The following is a 14,855-nucleotide window of genomic DNA, read 5'->3' on the forward strand; positions in this document are numbered from 1 at the left end:
CTGTGCTGATGTCTTATTACCTAATTTAAGATAGTATTTTAAATAATTGTGTTTTTCCTTAATTTATAAGCATATATGATAAAATCTCAGTGTAAATTCCAACAGGATTTTTTTGGGACCCTGAAAAAATAGTTCCAAGGTATATCTGGAAGAGTAAAGAGTAAATGTACATGAGCAACCAGGAAACAATCCTAAAAAGAGTATTAATGGGCTGGGCATGGTGGCTCACACCTGTAATCTCAGCACTTTGGGAGGCCGAGGCAGGTGGATCATGAGGTCAGGAGATCGAGACCATCCTAGCCAACATGGTGAAACCCTGTCTTTACTAAAAATACAAAAATTAGCTGAGCGTGGTGAGGTGTGCCTGTAGTCCCAGCTACTCGGGAGGCTGAGGCAAGAGAATTGCTTGAACCTGGGAGGCAGAGGTTGCAGTGAGCTGAGATCGCACCACTGCACTCCAGCCTGGGCAACAGAGTAAGATTCCATCTCCAAAAAAACCAGAATATTAATGAGGGAAATACTTGTACCATCAGTTAGTATAGAGTATTATAAAGCTAGATTAAAGAATCTTGTACTGGCCAGGCATAGTGACTCACACCTGTAATCCCAACATTTTAGGAGGCCAAGGTGGGAGGATCACTTGAGCCCAGGAGTTCAAGACCAGTCTGGGCAACATAGTGAGACCCCATTGCTACAAAAAAAACAAAAATTAGCCAGATGTGATACATGTGCCTGTAGACCCAGCTACTTGGGAGGCTGAGGTGGGAGGATTGCTTGAGTTCAGGAGGTTGAGGCTTCAGTGAGCCAAGGTTGCTCCACTCTACTCCAGCCAGGCAGCCAGGGGACAGGGCAAGAACCTGTCTCTTGAAAAAAAAGAATCTCCTGGCCGGGCGTGATGGCTCCTGCCTGGTGTCCCAGCACTTTGGGAAGCCAAGGCAGGCAGATCACATGAGGTCAGGATTTCGAGACCAGCCTGGCCAACATGGTAAAACCCTGTCTCTACTAAAAATACAAAAATTAGCCAGGCCTGGTGATGTGCGCCTGTAATCCCAGCTACTTGGGAGACTGAGGCAGGATAATCTCTTGAACCCGGGAGGCAGAGGTTGCAGTGAGCTGAGATCATACCACTGCACTCCAGCCTGGGTGACAGAGGGAGACTCCATCTCAAAAAAAAAAACTCTCATACTGTGGTCAAGCTAGGCAAACAGATGTAAAAGAGTAGAGAGTTCAGAAGACAAACCAAATATATATGATAAAGATAGCATTTTATGACAAAAGGGAAAAGTAATAAATGTTTTGGGGAATATTGATTAGCTATTTGTAAAAAATAAATCTCAATCCCTGCCTTATTCTATTCCCCCCGCCCCGCCCAGCTTTTGCCCAGGCTAGAGTGCAGCAGTGCTATCATAGCTCACTGTATAACCTACAAGTCCTGGGCTCAAGCAATCCTCCCACCTCAGCCTCCTGAGTAGGTGAGACTATAGGCATGCACCACCATGCCTGGCTAATTTATTTACTTTTTAGTGGAGATGAGGTCTCGCTACGTTGCCCAGGCTGGCCTCCAACTCCTAGACTCAAGCGATTCTCCCACCTCTGCCCTCCAAAATGCTGGGATTATAGGTGTGAGCCACTTCACCTGGCCTCTGCCTTATTTCTTATATAAAAATAAATTCTAGATGATTAAAATATCAGGTCATAAAGGTAATACAAGAAAACATGGTTAAATATTAAATTTTTTCTCTTTGGTTGGAGAGAATGTAGATAAACCTCTTACAATGGTACAAGATCTAGAAGCTATAAAACACAAGTTAGATAAATCTGTCTACATAAAAATGAAAAATTTTAGTACAATAACAAACATCTTGAATGGATGCGGTAGCACATAGCTGTAGTCCCAGCTACTCAGGAAGCTGAGGTGTGAAGATCGCTTGAACCCAAGAGTTGAAGACCAGTCTGGGAGACACATTGAGACTGTCTCTAAATTAAAAACAAAGTCAAAATCACCTTGAGAAAGGAAGAAAGAGAGATGGTAAAATGTTGGCCACACATTGCTACACCTGATGTGTAGTAATTGATTACCATATTTTTGTTAAATAAAAAGGCACCATGACAAAATTTAACAGAGAAATGGAAAAGTAATTTACCACCAATATGTTAAATATATATAGTCCTTAAAAACTAATAAGAAAAAATAGGCCAGGCATGGTGGCTCACGCCTGTAATCCCAGCACTTTGGGAGGCTGAGGTGGGCAGATCACCTGAGGTCAGGAGTTCGAGACCAGCCTGGCCAACATGGTGAAACCCCGTCTCTACTAAAAATACAAAAATTAGCTGAGCATGGTGGCAGATACCTGTAATCCCAGCTACTGGAGAGGCTGAGGCATGAAAATCGCTTGAACCTGTGAGGTGGAGGTTGTGGTAAGCCGAGATCAAGCCATTGCACTCCAACCTGGATGACAGATCGAGACTCCATCTCAAAAAAGAAAAAAAAAATGCCCTTTTAGAAAAATGGGCAAAAACAAGCTCATTAAGAAAGGAGTAAACAAATTTAAAGATTTCAGCCTCACTAATATTCAGCTGGGTACAAATAAAAATGAGAAATTTTACTTATCTCCCTAGAAGAGATGAAGAATACTGGCAGAACACACTGTTGATGAGGGAATGGGAAATCATGTGGTGTACATGTACTATACAAGCTCTCTGGAGAAAAAGTTGACAGTAACCATTGACCTAACAATAATATCTTAAGGAGTTGATCCATAAATTGATCATCACAGATGTGAGAAAATATTTATATTAGCATTGTTTATAAAAAAAAAATTTGAAGCAACCTAAATATCAATGACTGAATAAATGAATACTTTCAGGCCTGAATATGATGATGTAGATTGATTTTATCAGATACTTATATAGCAATTATGATATCTCAGCACTATTCCAAGCCCTTTACAAATATTAACTCATTTAATTCTCAGAACAACTTCATGAAGAAGGTATTATGGTTATCCCTTTTTTGCGGAAGAGAAACCTGAGGTACAGAGAGGTTAAGTTACTTGCCTAAGGTCACAGCTAATTAGTGATGGAGCTAGGACTTGAAGTCAGGCAATCTGGTTCAAGATTGTGCTTTTGTAGAACAAGGATCTCTGAGGAAGAAAAAAAAAAGATTGTGCTTTTAATTACTAGGCTTTATACAACATGAAAAGATGGCTCTGTCGGGGAATATAATGAGGAAAACCAGAATGGTCTCTGCTCCTATGGAGTTTCTAGGCTAATGTTGGAGAGTGAGGGCAGTATGTAAACATTCAAATTATCACACTAATGAACTGAGAGAAGTGCTCTGAAAGAGGAGAATGTAGTTCTTTGTGAAATCTGACAGATTTTTCTGTCTCTCTCTCTGTTAAGAAATGATAACAGCTAGGCCGGGTGCGGTGGCTCACGCCTGTAATCCCAGTGCTTTGGGAGGCCGAGGCGGGCAGATCACGAGGTCAGGAGATCGAGACCATCCTGGCTAACATGGTGAAACCCCATCTCCACTAAAAATACAAAAAATTAGCTGGGCATGCTGGCAGGAGCCTGTAGTCCCAGCTACTCGGGAGGCTGAGGCAGGAGAATGACGTGAACCCGGGAGGCGGAGCTTGCGGTGAGCCAAGATTGCGCCACTGCACTCCAGCCTGGGGGACAGAGCGAGATTCCGTCTCAAAAAAAAAAAAAAAGAGAGAGATGATAACAGCTGTGAAAAATGTCTAAAATGTTAACAGTATCTCGGATGCATTTTGCTGTCTTTTCTGTATTGTTTGAATTGTTTTAACAATGACAGTGTATCTTTGTATGCGTGTGAAAACAATAGTCATTAAAGAAACAAGAATTGGAGAAAATAAATTTTTGAATCCAGCTAAATAATTTTACTGTAATACTTGATAACCACAAATCACAAACTTATCCATTTTGCTTTAAAATCAGGGGAATGTGCTTTTTTTAAAAAAATTTGAAGACATTATAGTTATGTAGGTAGAAAATTTATGTCTGTATTAATGACTTAACAGTGGAATTCCCAGTCAGGATATTGTGTTCTTGCCAATTTTCACTGACTCTTAAATTGTTCATATTTTAAAAACAGTTTGCTGGGTGCGGCAGCTCATGCCTGTAATCTCAGCACTTTGGGAGGCTGAGGCAGGCGGATCACTTGGGATCAGGAGTTCGAGACCAGCCTGGCCAACATGTTGAAACCCCGTCTCTACTAGAAGTACAAAATTAGCCAGGAGTGTTGGCACACGCCTGTAATCCTAGCTACTTGGGAGGCTGAGGCAGGAGAATTGCTTGAACCTCGGAGGCGGAGGTTGCAGTGAGCCGAGATCATGACATTGCACTCCAGCCTAGGCGAGAACAGTGAAACTCTGTCTCAAAAGAAAAAAATATATATATATGTGTGTATATATATATATATATATATAAAATAAAAAATAAAAACAAGGGAATTATGAAAAACAGTTGCCATGCTTTCAGCTACAATTCTTTACCTCCCTGATCTCTTGTTCTCTTACAGGGTATCTTTTTGAGTGATTATTTTGATACAGAAATATTTAATTTGTCTGTTTCAGCGGACCCTTTTGAAACCATGCTGAAGTCATTATTAAGGTATCAATCTGGTGGTGGCAGTGTGAGTGAAAACCACATGAGGAAAAAATTGTATGAAAATGGTGTGACTGATTCTCTGAAGAGTAACTTTGCCCTCCTCCTAAAGGTAAGGTGATAAGTAGTTTGGTCTAGTGTTCTACAACATAAATAATAGTATTTATTTTTTGAGTATTGGTGTGTACTATCTTTGTTACTCTTTTCTTTCCTGTCCCTCTAAGCTAATTTTATTCTGAAATTAAAAACAACAACAATAACAAAACACACACACACAAAAGAAAAGAAAACAAAAATCTTAACATCCAGACTCACTGTATAAGTTGGAATGATGAGAGTAGAGAGCACCTGAAGAAGTTTCTGTATGTATGTATGTGTATATATGTATATATTTTGTTGTTATTGTTATTGTTGTTGAGACAGAGTCTCACTCTGTCACCCAGGCTGGAGTACAGTGGTGTGATCTCGGCTCACTGCAACCTCCGCCTCCTAGGTTTAAGCAATTCTCGTGCCTCAGCCTCCCTAGTAGCTGGGATTACAGGTGCGCACCATCACACCGGGCTAATTTTTGTATTTTTAGTAGAGGCAGGGTTTCACCATGTTGGCCAGGCTGGTCTCAAACTCCTGACCTCAAGTGGTCTACCCACCTCTGCCTCCCAAAGTGCTCCATGATAGGAGTTTTCAGATGCTGCTTGGCTTTGGAGAGTTCCTTATTCCCACTACACCTCTGAGCTGTAGGGCAGCTCCTATTAGCCGTATGCAGATTGCCACTAGTCTTAGTCGGCCCCACACTTTCTCGGAGCACACAGTCCATGCTAAGAGATCTGTGACTCCCCACTTTGCGGTTGATGAGCCTAATTAGGGCCCTCCATTCACACACTTTCACACACTTCCCCACTCCTAGTTCCTGTGTTCATAATTGGGGTGGTGAGAGTGGCCACCCAGTTTCCCAGTTGGGGTGGCGAGCCATTCTCGTCACCTCCAGTTTCCTAGTTGGGGTGGCGAGCCACTCTCGCCACCTCCAGTTTCCTTTTTGTAACTGTCTTAGCAAGCCACTCTCACGTCCTGTGTTGGTTCGGGTGTGAGTTTCATATGAATTGACGAGCCACTCTTGTCACCCCAAGCCCCTCTGGGTCAGACTATTCGGCACACCCCAGGAGGTGATCAGGCTCCCCTTCTGTCCCCACGGGTCCTGCCTTGGGCCCCAAAACCTTACTGCGGTTCCTGAAGCGCACTGTTTCTGAAATTGTCCTATAGCCCCTCTTTAGGTTCTGTTGTGCTGCTGGGTAGGGGCGCCAGGTCAGGGGAGAGCTGATCTCCCCTATGGGCTGAAGTTCTCCCGGCAGTGCCTGGGGTGACAGGTCTCCCCTGGCCCAGGGCTCCAGCCTCCAGAGGCAAAGGAGACAGTAAGCCTGCCATCTCGGGTCCTTTCATGGTCACCAAAAATGTTGTGGGGAACTGAGGACCAGAGAGACTGATATGGAGAACAGGAGGATTGTTTATTTTAAGGTACGCACCGGCTCAGTGGATTCACATCCAAAAAACTAAACATTGAACAAAGACAGAGCGTGGTTTTTATAAGCAGATTTACAGAAGCAAAACAAAAGCAGTTAATCATACAGTGACAGGTCACATAATCTATAGTATAACATAAGTTGTGGCCTTGCATAGCTGGTGAGCTTGTAGCTGCATTGAAAGAAAAACAAGAACTGGTTAAATACAGACATTTGTAATACATAATCATGCTTAAGAAGCCAAGGAAAGGAGTAACAGTAAAAAAATTTGTCTTTTTCTTTTTCTTTTTTTTTTTTCCTTTAACCTTGCTCTGGATGGGGGTGGTGGTGTTTGAAGCCTATTCCTTTGGCCTTGGCTTTCTGGACAGTGTTATCTTATAACTGTTCTTGAAGTGAGCTTGCTAGGCAGAGGAAAACTTGTTCTTTTCTTTCTTTTTTTCTTTTTTTTTTGATACAGAGTCTCACTCTGTCGCCCAGGCTGGAATGCAGTGGCGTGATCTCGGCTCACTGCAACTTCCGCCTCCTGGGTTCAAGCAATTCTCTGCCTCAGCCTCCCGAGTAGCTGGGATTACAGGCGCCTGCCACCATGCCCAGCTAATTTTTTGTATTTTTAGTAGAGATGGGGTTTCACCATCTTGGCCAGGCTGGTCTTGAACTCCTGACCTTGTGATCCACCACCTCAGCCTCCCAAAGTGCTAGGATTACAGGCATGAGCCACCATGCCCGGCCTTGTTCTTTTATTTTTAACCCTTGCCTTCCCTGTTACTTAGAGTGAATGAATGCATATTTATTTTTAAATTTCTGCCTCAACTTGAGGTCAGGAGTTCGAGACTGGCCTGCCTAATATGATGAAACCCTATCTTTACTAAAAATACAAAAATTAGCTGCGTGTGGTAGCACATGCCTGTAGTCCTAGCTACTCGGGAGGCTGAGGCAGAAGCATCACTTGAACCAAGGAGGTGAAGGTTGCAGTGAGCCAAGATCATGCCACTCACTGCACTCCAGTCTGGGCGACAGAGCTAGACTCGTCTCAAAAAAAAAAAAATTGTTATCATTCCGGTGTTTTGTGTGCACAATAGAATTTTAATGTAATCAGATTATACTGCGTGGATAGTCTTTGTGTTTTTTATTTACCATTGTATTGTAAGCATTTTTATAGCACTTAGTATTCTTTGAAAATCACATTTGATCTGGGTGTAGTGGCTCACACCTGTAATCTCAGCACTTTGAGAGGCTGAGGTGGGTGGATCGTTTGAGGGGAGGAGTTCCAGACCAGCCTGGCCACCATGGTGAAAGTTCATCTCTACTAAAAATACAGAAAAATTAGCCGGGCGTGGTGGCACGTGTCTGTAGTCCCAGCTACTTAGGATGTTGAGGCATGAGAATCACTTGAACCTGGGAGGCGGAGGTTGCAGTGAGCCAAGATTGCGCCACTGCACTCCAGCCTGGGTAACAGAGTGAGACTCAGTCTCCAAAAAAAAAAAAAAAGAAAAAAAGAAAAGAAAATCACATTTGAAAAGAATCTCTAATGTCAATTTTACCTTCTAAAGGCCTTTCTAATTGATCTACTTCTCTACCAGCATTGCCATCACCCTGGTTTAGATTTCCATGATCTTACCTGGATTGCTTATTTCTCTTTCCCCTTTCCTTCCCATGTATTTTCCCATGCTTTGCAGTTGACAGATACCTCTTGGCAGTCTGATGAAACCTTCGACTCCTGAGAATAACATTTTTAAATGCATAGCTAAAGCAAACCAATATAGTTACAAAATATTAATACTTTTTTAAAAAACTATGATATTATGTTTGCCTCTTTGTTAACGTATTAAATAGCAAGATCTAATAATCCTTCCAGAAACTTCCATGATTTTAAAGTAGTGATGCAAGGGCCAAAATTATTATTATGAGATTTTTCCAGTATTTATAATCGGAACATATTTTGAGATTTGTATTGGTTTAAAAAGTCAGAGCCTATACTCACAATTGAAGGAAATGCTAAGTTTCATTCAGAGGTTAGTTAAAAAGAAAGATTGTTTTTTCCCCTGATCCAAGTTCATGGACTGCACTGGATTCCATGAACAGACCCTTTGGTATCTGTGGACTCTAGTTTGAAAACCCCTTTGTTCTTGGGACAAACTCCAAATTTTTAATGTAGTCTTCAGGACTTTTTATGATTTAGCCTGGCTACTTTTCCAGCCTGGTTTCCCACATTCTCATTTGGCTTATAGTCTAGCCATACTTGTTTTCTTTTAAGTCTTCAGATGTACCCTGTTCCCTCCTATCTCAGGGCCTGTCTATGCTATTCCCATTGCGTGGAATGCACCTCCAGTCATCCACACACCAAGCTAATGTGTGTTCATTTTTCAGCTCCTAGTTTAAATGTCACTTCCCCAGGGATGCTATCTCTGATCATCCCACATTGCTTGATAGGTCCCCTTTTATTTATTTTGTTTTAATTTTTTAAGACAGAGTCTTGCTGTGTTGCCTAGGCTGTAGTGCAATGACCTGATCATAGCTCACTGTAGCCTCAAATTCCTGGGCCCACGGGATCCTCCCACCTCAGCCTCCTGAGTAGCTGGGATTACAGGCATGTGCCACCATGCGTGGCTAGTTGTTTTTAAAATTTTTTGTAAAGACGTGTGTCTCATTATGTTTCCTAGGCTGGTCTTGAACTCGTGGCCTCAAGTGTTCCTCCCACCTTCATCTCGCAAAGTGCTGGGATTGCAAGCATGAGCCACTGCACCCGGCCAGTTTCCCCTTTTAGATGCTATCATAACACCCCGTGCCTTTCCTTTACAACACTTTTCCCGGTTTATAATTCTGTTTTATTTATTTATTTTTATTTTTATTTTCTTTTTGAGATGGAGTCTCGCTCTGTCTGCCAGGCTGGAGTGCAGTGGTGCAATCTTGGCATACTGCAACCTCTGCCTCCCGGGTTCAAGCAATTCTCCTTCCTTAACCTCCCTAGTAGCTGGCATTACAGGTGCATGCCACAACGCCCGGTAATTTTTGTATTTTTAGTAGAGGCAGGGTTTCGCCATGTTAGTCAGTTTGGTCTCAAACTCCTAGCCTCAGGTGATCCGCCTGCCTCGGCCTCCCAAAGTGCTGGGATTACAGGCGTGAGCCACCGCACCCACCAGTAATTCTATTTTTTGTAATCCTTTGAGTGTCTGTCTCCCTCACTTAAGTGTGTGCTCCGTGAAGGTAGGGACTATTTTATTTTGATTACTGCTGTATACTTGGCTCTTGTTATAGAGCAGGCCCTCAGTCAATATTTATTACATCAGTGAATGAATACTGATAACTTAATGTTCCTAAATTATTTGACTCCTCTCTTACTTCCATAGGTCTGTCTTTTTTCTCCTCTGAAACATTTTTCCCAGCCTTGCATGGCTAACTTCTACTCCAGCCTCCAGTTTAGTTAAATATGCTTCCCTCCATGTACCATCTCTAAACTTCCATAACAACTGGATATATTTACATAAAATTAAGATTTTTTTTGGTTTTTTATTATTTTTTAAAATTTTCACATACAGTTGGGGTCTCACCATGTCGCCCAGGCTGGTATCAAACTCCTGGGCTCAAGCAGTCCACTCACTTCGGCCTCCCGTGATGAGACCCTGTCTCTACAAAAAAAAAAAAGAAAAATTAGCTGAGCATGGTGGCGTATGCCTGTGGTCCCAGCTAATCGAGAGTCTGAGGCGGGAGGATCGCTTGAGCCTGGGAGGCAGAGGTTGCAGTGAGCCAAGATTGCGCCACTGCACTCCAGCCTAGGCGACTGTGAGACACTGTCTCAAAAAAAAAAAAATTCCATTTGGTCAGTTTGGGTTTATTTTCCTTTCCCTCTTCTATAACTTTGTTTATTCTTCCTAAAAATGTTCTGACTACACATTGTAAGCATTTTTGTATTTAAATATCTGGTAGTTCTCTTAAGAGTATGCCTTATTAAATTTAAAAATATCCATTAAAAAAATTTTTTTTTGCTGGTCTCAGTGGCTCACGCCTATAATCCCAGCACTTTGGGAGGCCGACGCAGGTGGATCACAAGGTCAGGAGTTCAAGACCAGCCTGGCCAACAAAGTGAAACTCCGTCTCTACTAAAAATACAAAAAATTAGCTGGGCGTGGTGGCAGGCGCCTGTAATCCCAGCTACTCAGGAGGCTGAGGCAGGAGAATTGCTTGAACCCAGGAGGCAGAGGTTGCAGCAAGCTGAGATCGCTCCACTGCACACCAGCCCAGGCAACAGTGCATGACTCCATCTCAAAAAAAAAAAAAAAATGTGGTTACTTAGTAGGTGTATATATTTATGGGGTACATGAGGTATTTTGATACAGACATACAATGTGTAATAATCACATTAGGGTAAATCAGGTATCTTTTTTTATTTTTTTCAGTCAAGGTCTCGCACTGTTGCCCGGGCTCAAGTGCAGTGGCACAATTATAGCTCACTGGAGCATCGAATTCCTGGGCTGAAGGGATCCTCCTGCCTCAGCCTCCTGAGTAACTAGGACCACAGGCACGTGCCACCCTGCCCAGCTAATTTTTGTATTTTTATGTAGAGATGCGGTCACACTATATTTCCTATGCTACTCTTAAAATCCTGGTCTCAAGTGATCCTCCTGCCTCGGGCTCCCGAAGCGCTAGGATTACAGGTGTAAGCCACTGTGCCTCAGGCCTTTACAGTATCCACTTTTAAAAATTACATTTGGAAGCTGGGCATAGTGGCACATGCCTGTATTCCCAACTACTCAGGAGGAAGGATCGCATCAGCCCAGGAGTTCAAGGGTATTGTGAGTGATAATTGTGCCTGTGAATAGCCCCTGCACTCCTGCCTGAGCAACATAGCAGGACCCTATGTTTAAAAAAAAAAAAAACGGTTAGTAAATGTTGAATGCCATTTTTCCCATATGGAAGTTCTAGCTGAAAATCACACTTTCCATTTAAGACTTGAGACTGACTTTCTCAGTCCACTGTAAGCATTAATTAATACATTGGTTCTACTCTGCACACTTCTGCTTCTAAAAACAAACTGAACAAGACCTTCCTTTGCCTATGGTTGCTGCTGATTAGTTTCTATCTTTTCCAGCTTTCATCTGTAACTGATAGCCAGTATTCTCAGGGCTATCAGGAGGCTTGTGCACCCAAATTCCCATTCTCTCATTGTTACCATTCCTGTTTTGTATCTCAGGGTTCTGTATTGGTTGTACATACGTCGTGTTCTTTGAAGCTCTCAGGCTGCCTGCTTTTTGTTTGCCATAGCTGTTCCTGTTACCTCTCATTTTCCTCCCTAGAGGCAGTTATGTTGCCTCTATTTAAGCACTCACCAGTCAGAATCTTCCTATTCTGCTTAAATACCCAACATTTGTCAGTAAGAAATAATTTTGTATTTAATTGTGTATCCCCAGGAATTTTGCCCATTTCTCTTTGCCTTGCTTTCAATCATGATAGAAGCACCTTTTTCTTTTCAATAATATTATTGTTAAAAGCCTTAATTATTTTGTCTTCTCTGCTTCAAACTAAGTAATTCTGACTTCCTTAATCTTTTATCACAGGCTCTGTTCTCCAAACTTTCAGTCTTTTCTGTTGTTCCATATTCCATTGTTTTCTCCTCCTACTCATTCAGAGGCAAATTAAGGTGGTTTTTTAAGTTTTGGTTTGTAGACTATGTCGTTATGTGAGAAATTTACTTTAGGTTTGTATTGTCAACCCCATAGCACAAGCCAGGTACTTAATTTAGGCATTAGTCAGTGATATAGTTTGAATATTTGTCCCTGCGCAAATCTCATGTTGAATTGTAATCCCCAGTGTTGGGGGTGGGGCTTGGTGGAAGGTGATTGGATCATGGGAGTGGAGTCCTCATGGCTTGGTGCTATCCTCACGGTAGTGAATTCTTGTGAGATGTTGTTTAAAAGTGTGTGGCACCTTCCCCCCTCTCTCTTGCTCCTGCTTTTGCCATGTGACCTGCTACCTCCCCTTTGCCTTCTGCCATGATTATAAGCTTCCTGAGGCCTCATCAGAAGCCAGGTAGGCACCTGGCACCATGCGTTCTTTATAAATTACCCAGTCGCAGCCGGGCACAGTGGCTTTTGCCTGTAATCCCAGCACTTTGGGAGGCCAAGGCGGGCAGATCACGAGGTCAGGAGTTCGAGACCAGCCTGGCCAATATGGTGAAACCCCATCTCTACAAAAAATACAAAAATTAGCCAGGCGTGGTGGCACATGCCTGTAGTCCCAGCTACTTGGGAGGCTGAGGCAGAAGAATTGCTTGAACCCGGCTAATTTTTGTATTTTTAGTAGAGACGGGGTTTCACCATGTTGGCCAAGCTGGTCTCGAACTCCTGCCCTCGTGATCTGCCCACCTCAGCCTCCCAAAGTGCTGGGATTACAGGCATATCCTTTTATTTTTTTTTTGAGACAGAGTCTCACTCTGTCATCCAGGCTGGAGTGCAGTGGCACTATCTCAGCTCACTGCAACCTCCACCTCCCAAGTTCAAGTGATTCTTCAGCCTCAGCTTCCTGAGTAGCTGGGATTACAGGCACCGACCACCATGCCCAGCTAAATTTTGTATTTTTAGTAGAGACAGGGTTTCACCATGTTGGTCAGGCTGGTCTTGAACTCCTGACCTCAGGTGAGCCACATGCCTTGGCCTCCCAAAGTGCTGGGATTGCAGATGTGAGCCACTGTGCCCAGCCTATTTATTTATTTTTTGAGACAGTGTCACTCTGTCGTCCAGGCTAGAGTGCAGTGGCGCAATTTCTGCTCATCACAACCTCCACCTCGCGGGTTCAAGCAGTTCTTGTGCCTCAGCCTCCCAAGTAGCTGGAAGTATAGGCGTGTGCCACGACGCCCGGCTAATTATATATTTTTAGTAGAGACGGAGTTTCACCATGTTGGCCAGGCTGGTCTTGAACTCCTGACCTCAGGTGATCCATCTGCTTCGGCCTCCCAAAATGCTGGGATTACAGGCGTGAGCCACCGCATCTGGCCTGTTTTTAATTTTTAGAGACAGGGTCTCGCTTTGTCACCCAGACTGGAGTGCAGTGGCACAGTCATACCTTAATACACCTTCCTACACCTCGGCTCAAGTGATCCTCCAGCCTCAGCCTCCCAAGTAGCTAGGATTACAGGTGTGTGCCACCATGGCCAGCTAATTTTTAAAATTTGTTTTTGGTAGAGAGAGGGTCTCATTTTGTTGCCCACCCTGGCCTTGAACTCCTGACTTCAAGCCATCATCTGTCCTTGGCCTCCCAAAGACCTAGGATTACTAGCATGGGCTACCAAGCCCAGCTGGTATCTGAGATTAATGATAATTTATTTCCTTTTTTCCAACTTTAAGATTTTTAGTTTGTTTTCCTGCTTTATTGCCAAACATTCCATTATATATTTAACGTCTTTAAGATTCATAGTGCTTTCTCTCTCTCTTTTTTCTTATTCTTTTTTTCTCTTTTTTCTTGATTAGTGTTTCCAGAGGTCTTTATCTGTATGGGTCCATTGGGAGAGAGAAGGCATATAATTATTTGAACAGAGAAAGTTTTATATAAAGAATTATAGGCTGAGCATGGTGGCTCACATCTGTAATCCCAGCACTGTGGGAGGCCAAGGTGGGAGGATTGCCTGAGTCCAGGAGTTCAAGACCCACCTGGGCAACATAGTGAGACCCCACCTCTACAAAAATAAAAAAAAATAAAGAATTATAATAGGGGCTACTCTAAGGAGAACTCTAAAGAATATAGGAATACAGCTGGGCACAGTAACTTATGCTTATAATCCCAGCACTTGGAGAGGCTGAGGTGGGAGGATTGCTTGAGTTCAGAAGTTTAAGACCATCCTGGGCAAAATGGCAAGACCCTGTCTCTACAAAGAAAAATTTAAAAATATATATTAGCTGGGTATGGTAGTGCATGCCTATAGTTCCAGCTACTCAGGAGGCAAGGCAGGAGGATGGGAGGATCCCTTGAGCCCAGGAGCTACAGGATGCAGTGCTCAGTGATCACTCCAGCCTGGGCTGGAGTGCAGTGGCATGATCACTGCGCACTGCATCCTGTAGCTCCTGGGCTCCTTTGTCACCTAAAAAAAAAAAAAAAAGGAATAGCAGATATAAGGAACAGTCACAAACCCCAGAGCCAAGACAGAGGGCACTAAGAAGACTCCTCTTCCTCAGGACTCAGATTCAGGCTTCTTGGAGGAGCCACAGCTGCTGTGAATGGCAGAGGGGTTGCTATGGTGCCATATTAGCAAAACTTGTTGCAAATCTGCCCTTTGGACCTGGTTGGAAATTTGTCCTCTAGTATGCTGTCCTCTAGGGTGGTGGGGAAAGCTGTTCATGGAGAGGTGTCTCACCTGAGGCACAACTGTTTTCGGGGAGTTGGCAGGGCAAGCTGCTGGCCACTCCATGCTGCAGGAGGTGCTGCAGGGTTGGAGGACATCTCTTACAAAAGCATCCAAGGGGAGGGCTGATGGGGGAAGCTGCTGACTGCTTTCCAGTGCACTGCAGGACCCTGACACTGGAAAGCTTCAGACATCACAGTGGCCTGCTCTGTGACAAGCAGGGGAACAAAGAAGCAAAACTCTTCTTACAAATGTCTTTCTAGCACCTTATACTGAGAAAGCTTAACATCATGCCAGGTGGCAAAGGAAAAATATGTAAAGGACCCAAGTCGATTTTTATATTATTTTATTTTATTATTTATTTTTAAATTAGAGATGGTGGT

At 43.2% G+C, this 14,855-nt stretch overlaps 1 protein-coding gene across 5 annotated transcripts in view; it reads left to right on the plus strand.

The window, feature by feature from the left end:
- The window catches only part of CYP20A1 (cytochrome P450, family 20, subfamily A, polypeptide 1), a 66,689-nt gene that overhangs the window by 9,982 nt on the left and 41,852 nt on the right, over positions 1-14,855 (plus strand). For all 5 annotated transcript variants that reach the window (XM_009444035.5, XM_054680093.2, XM_516042.9 and 2 more), the window contains one exon: positions 4,599-4,741. In XM_009444035.5, the coding sequence (XP_009442310.1) occupies positions 4,599-4,741 (143 nt within the window). The remainder of the gene's footprint in view (positions 1-4,598; positions 4,742-14,855) is intronic.

The sequence above is a fragment of the Pan troglodytes genome, chromosome 13 (assembly GCF_028858775.2).
Source record: "Pan troglodytes isolate AG18354 chromosome 13, NHGRI_mPanTro3-v2.0_pri, whole genome shotgun sequence".
NCBI lineage: Eukaryota > Metazoa > Chordata > Mammalia > Primates > Hominidae > Pan > Pan troglodytes.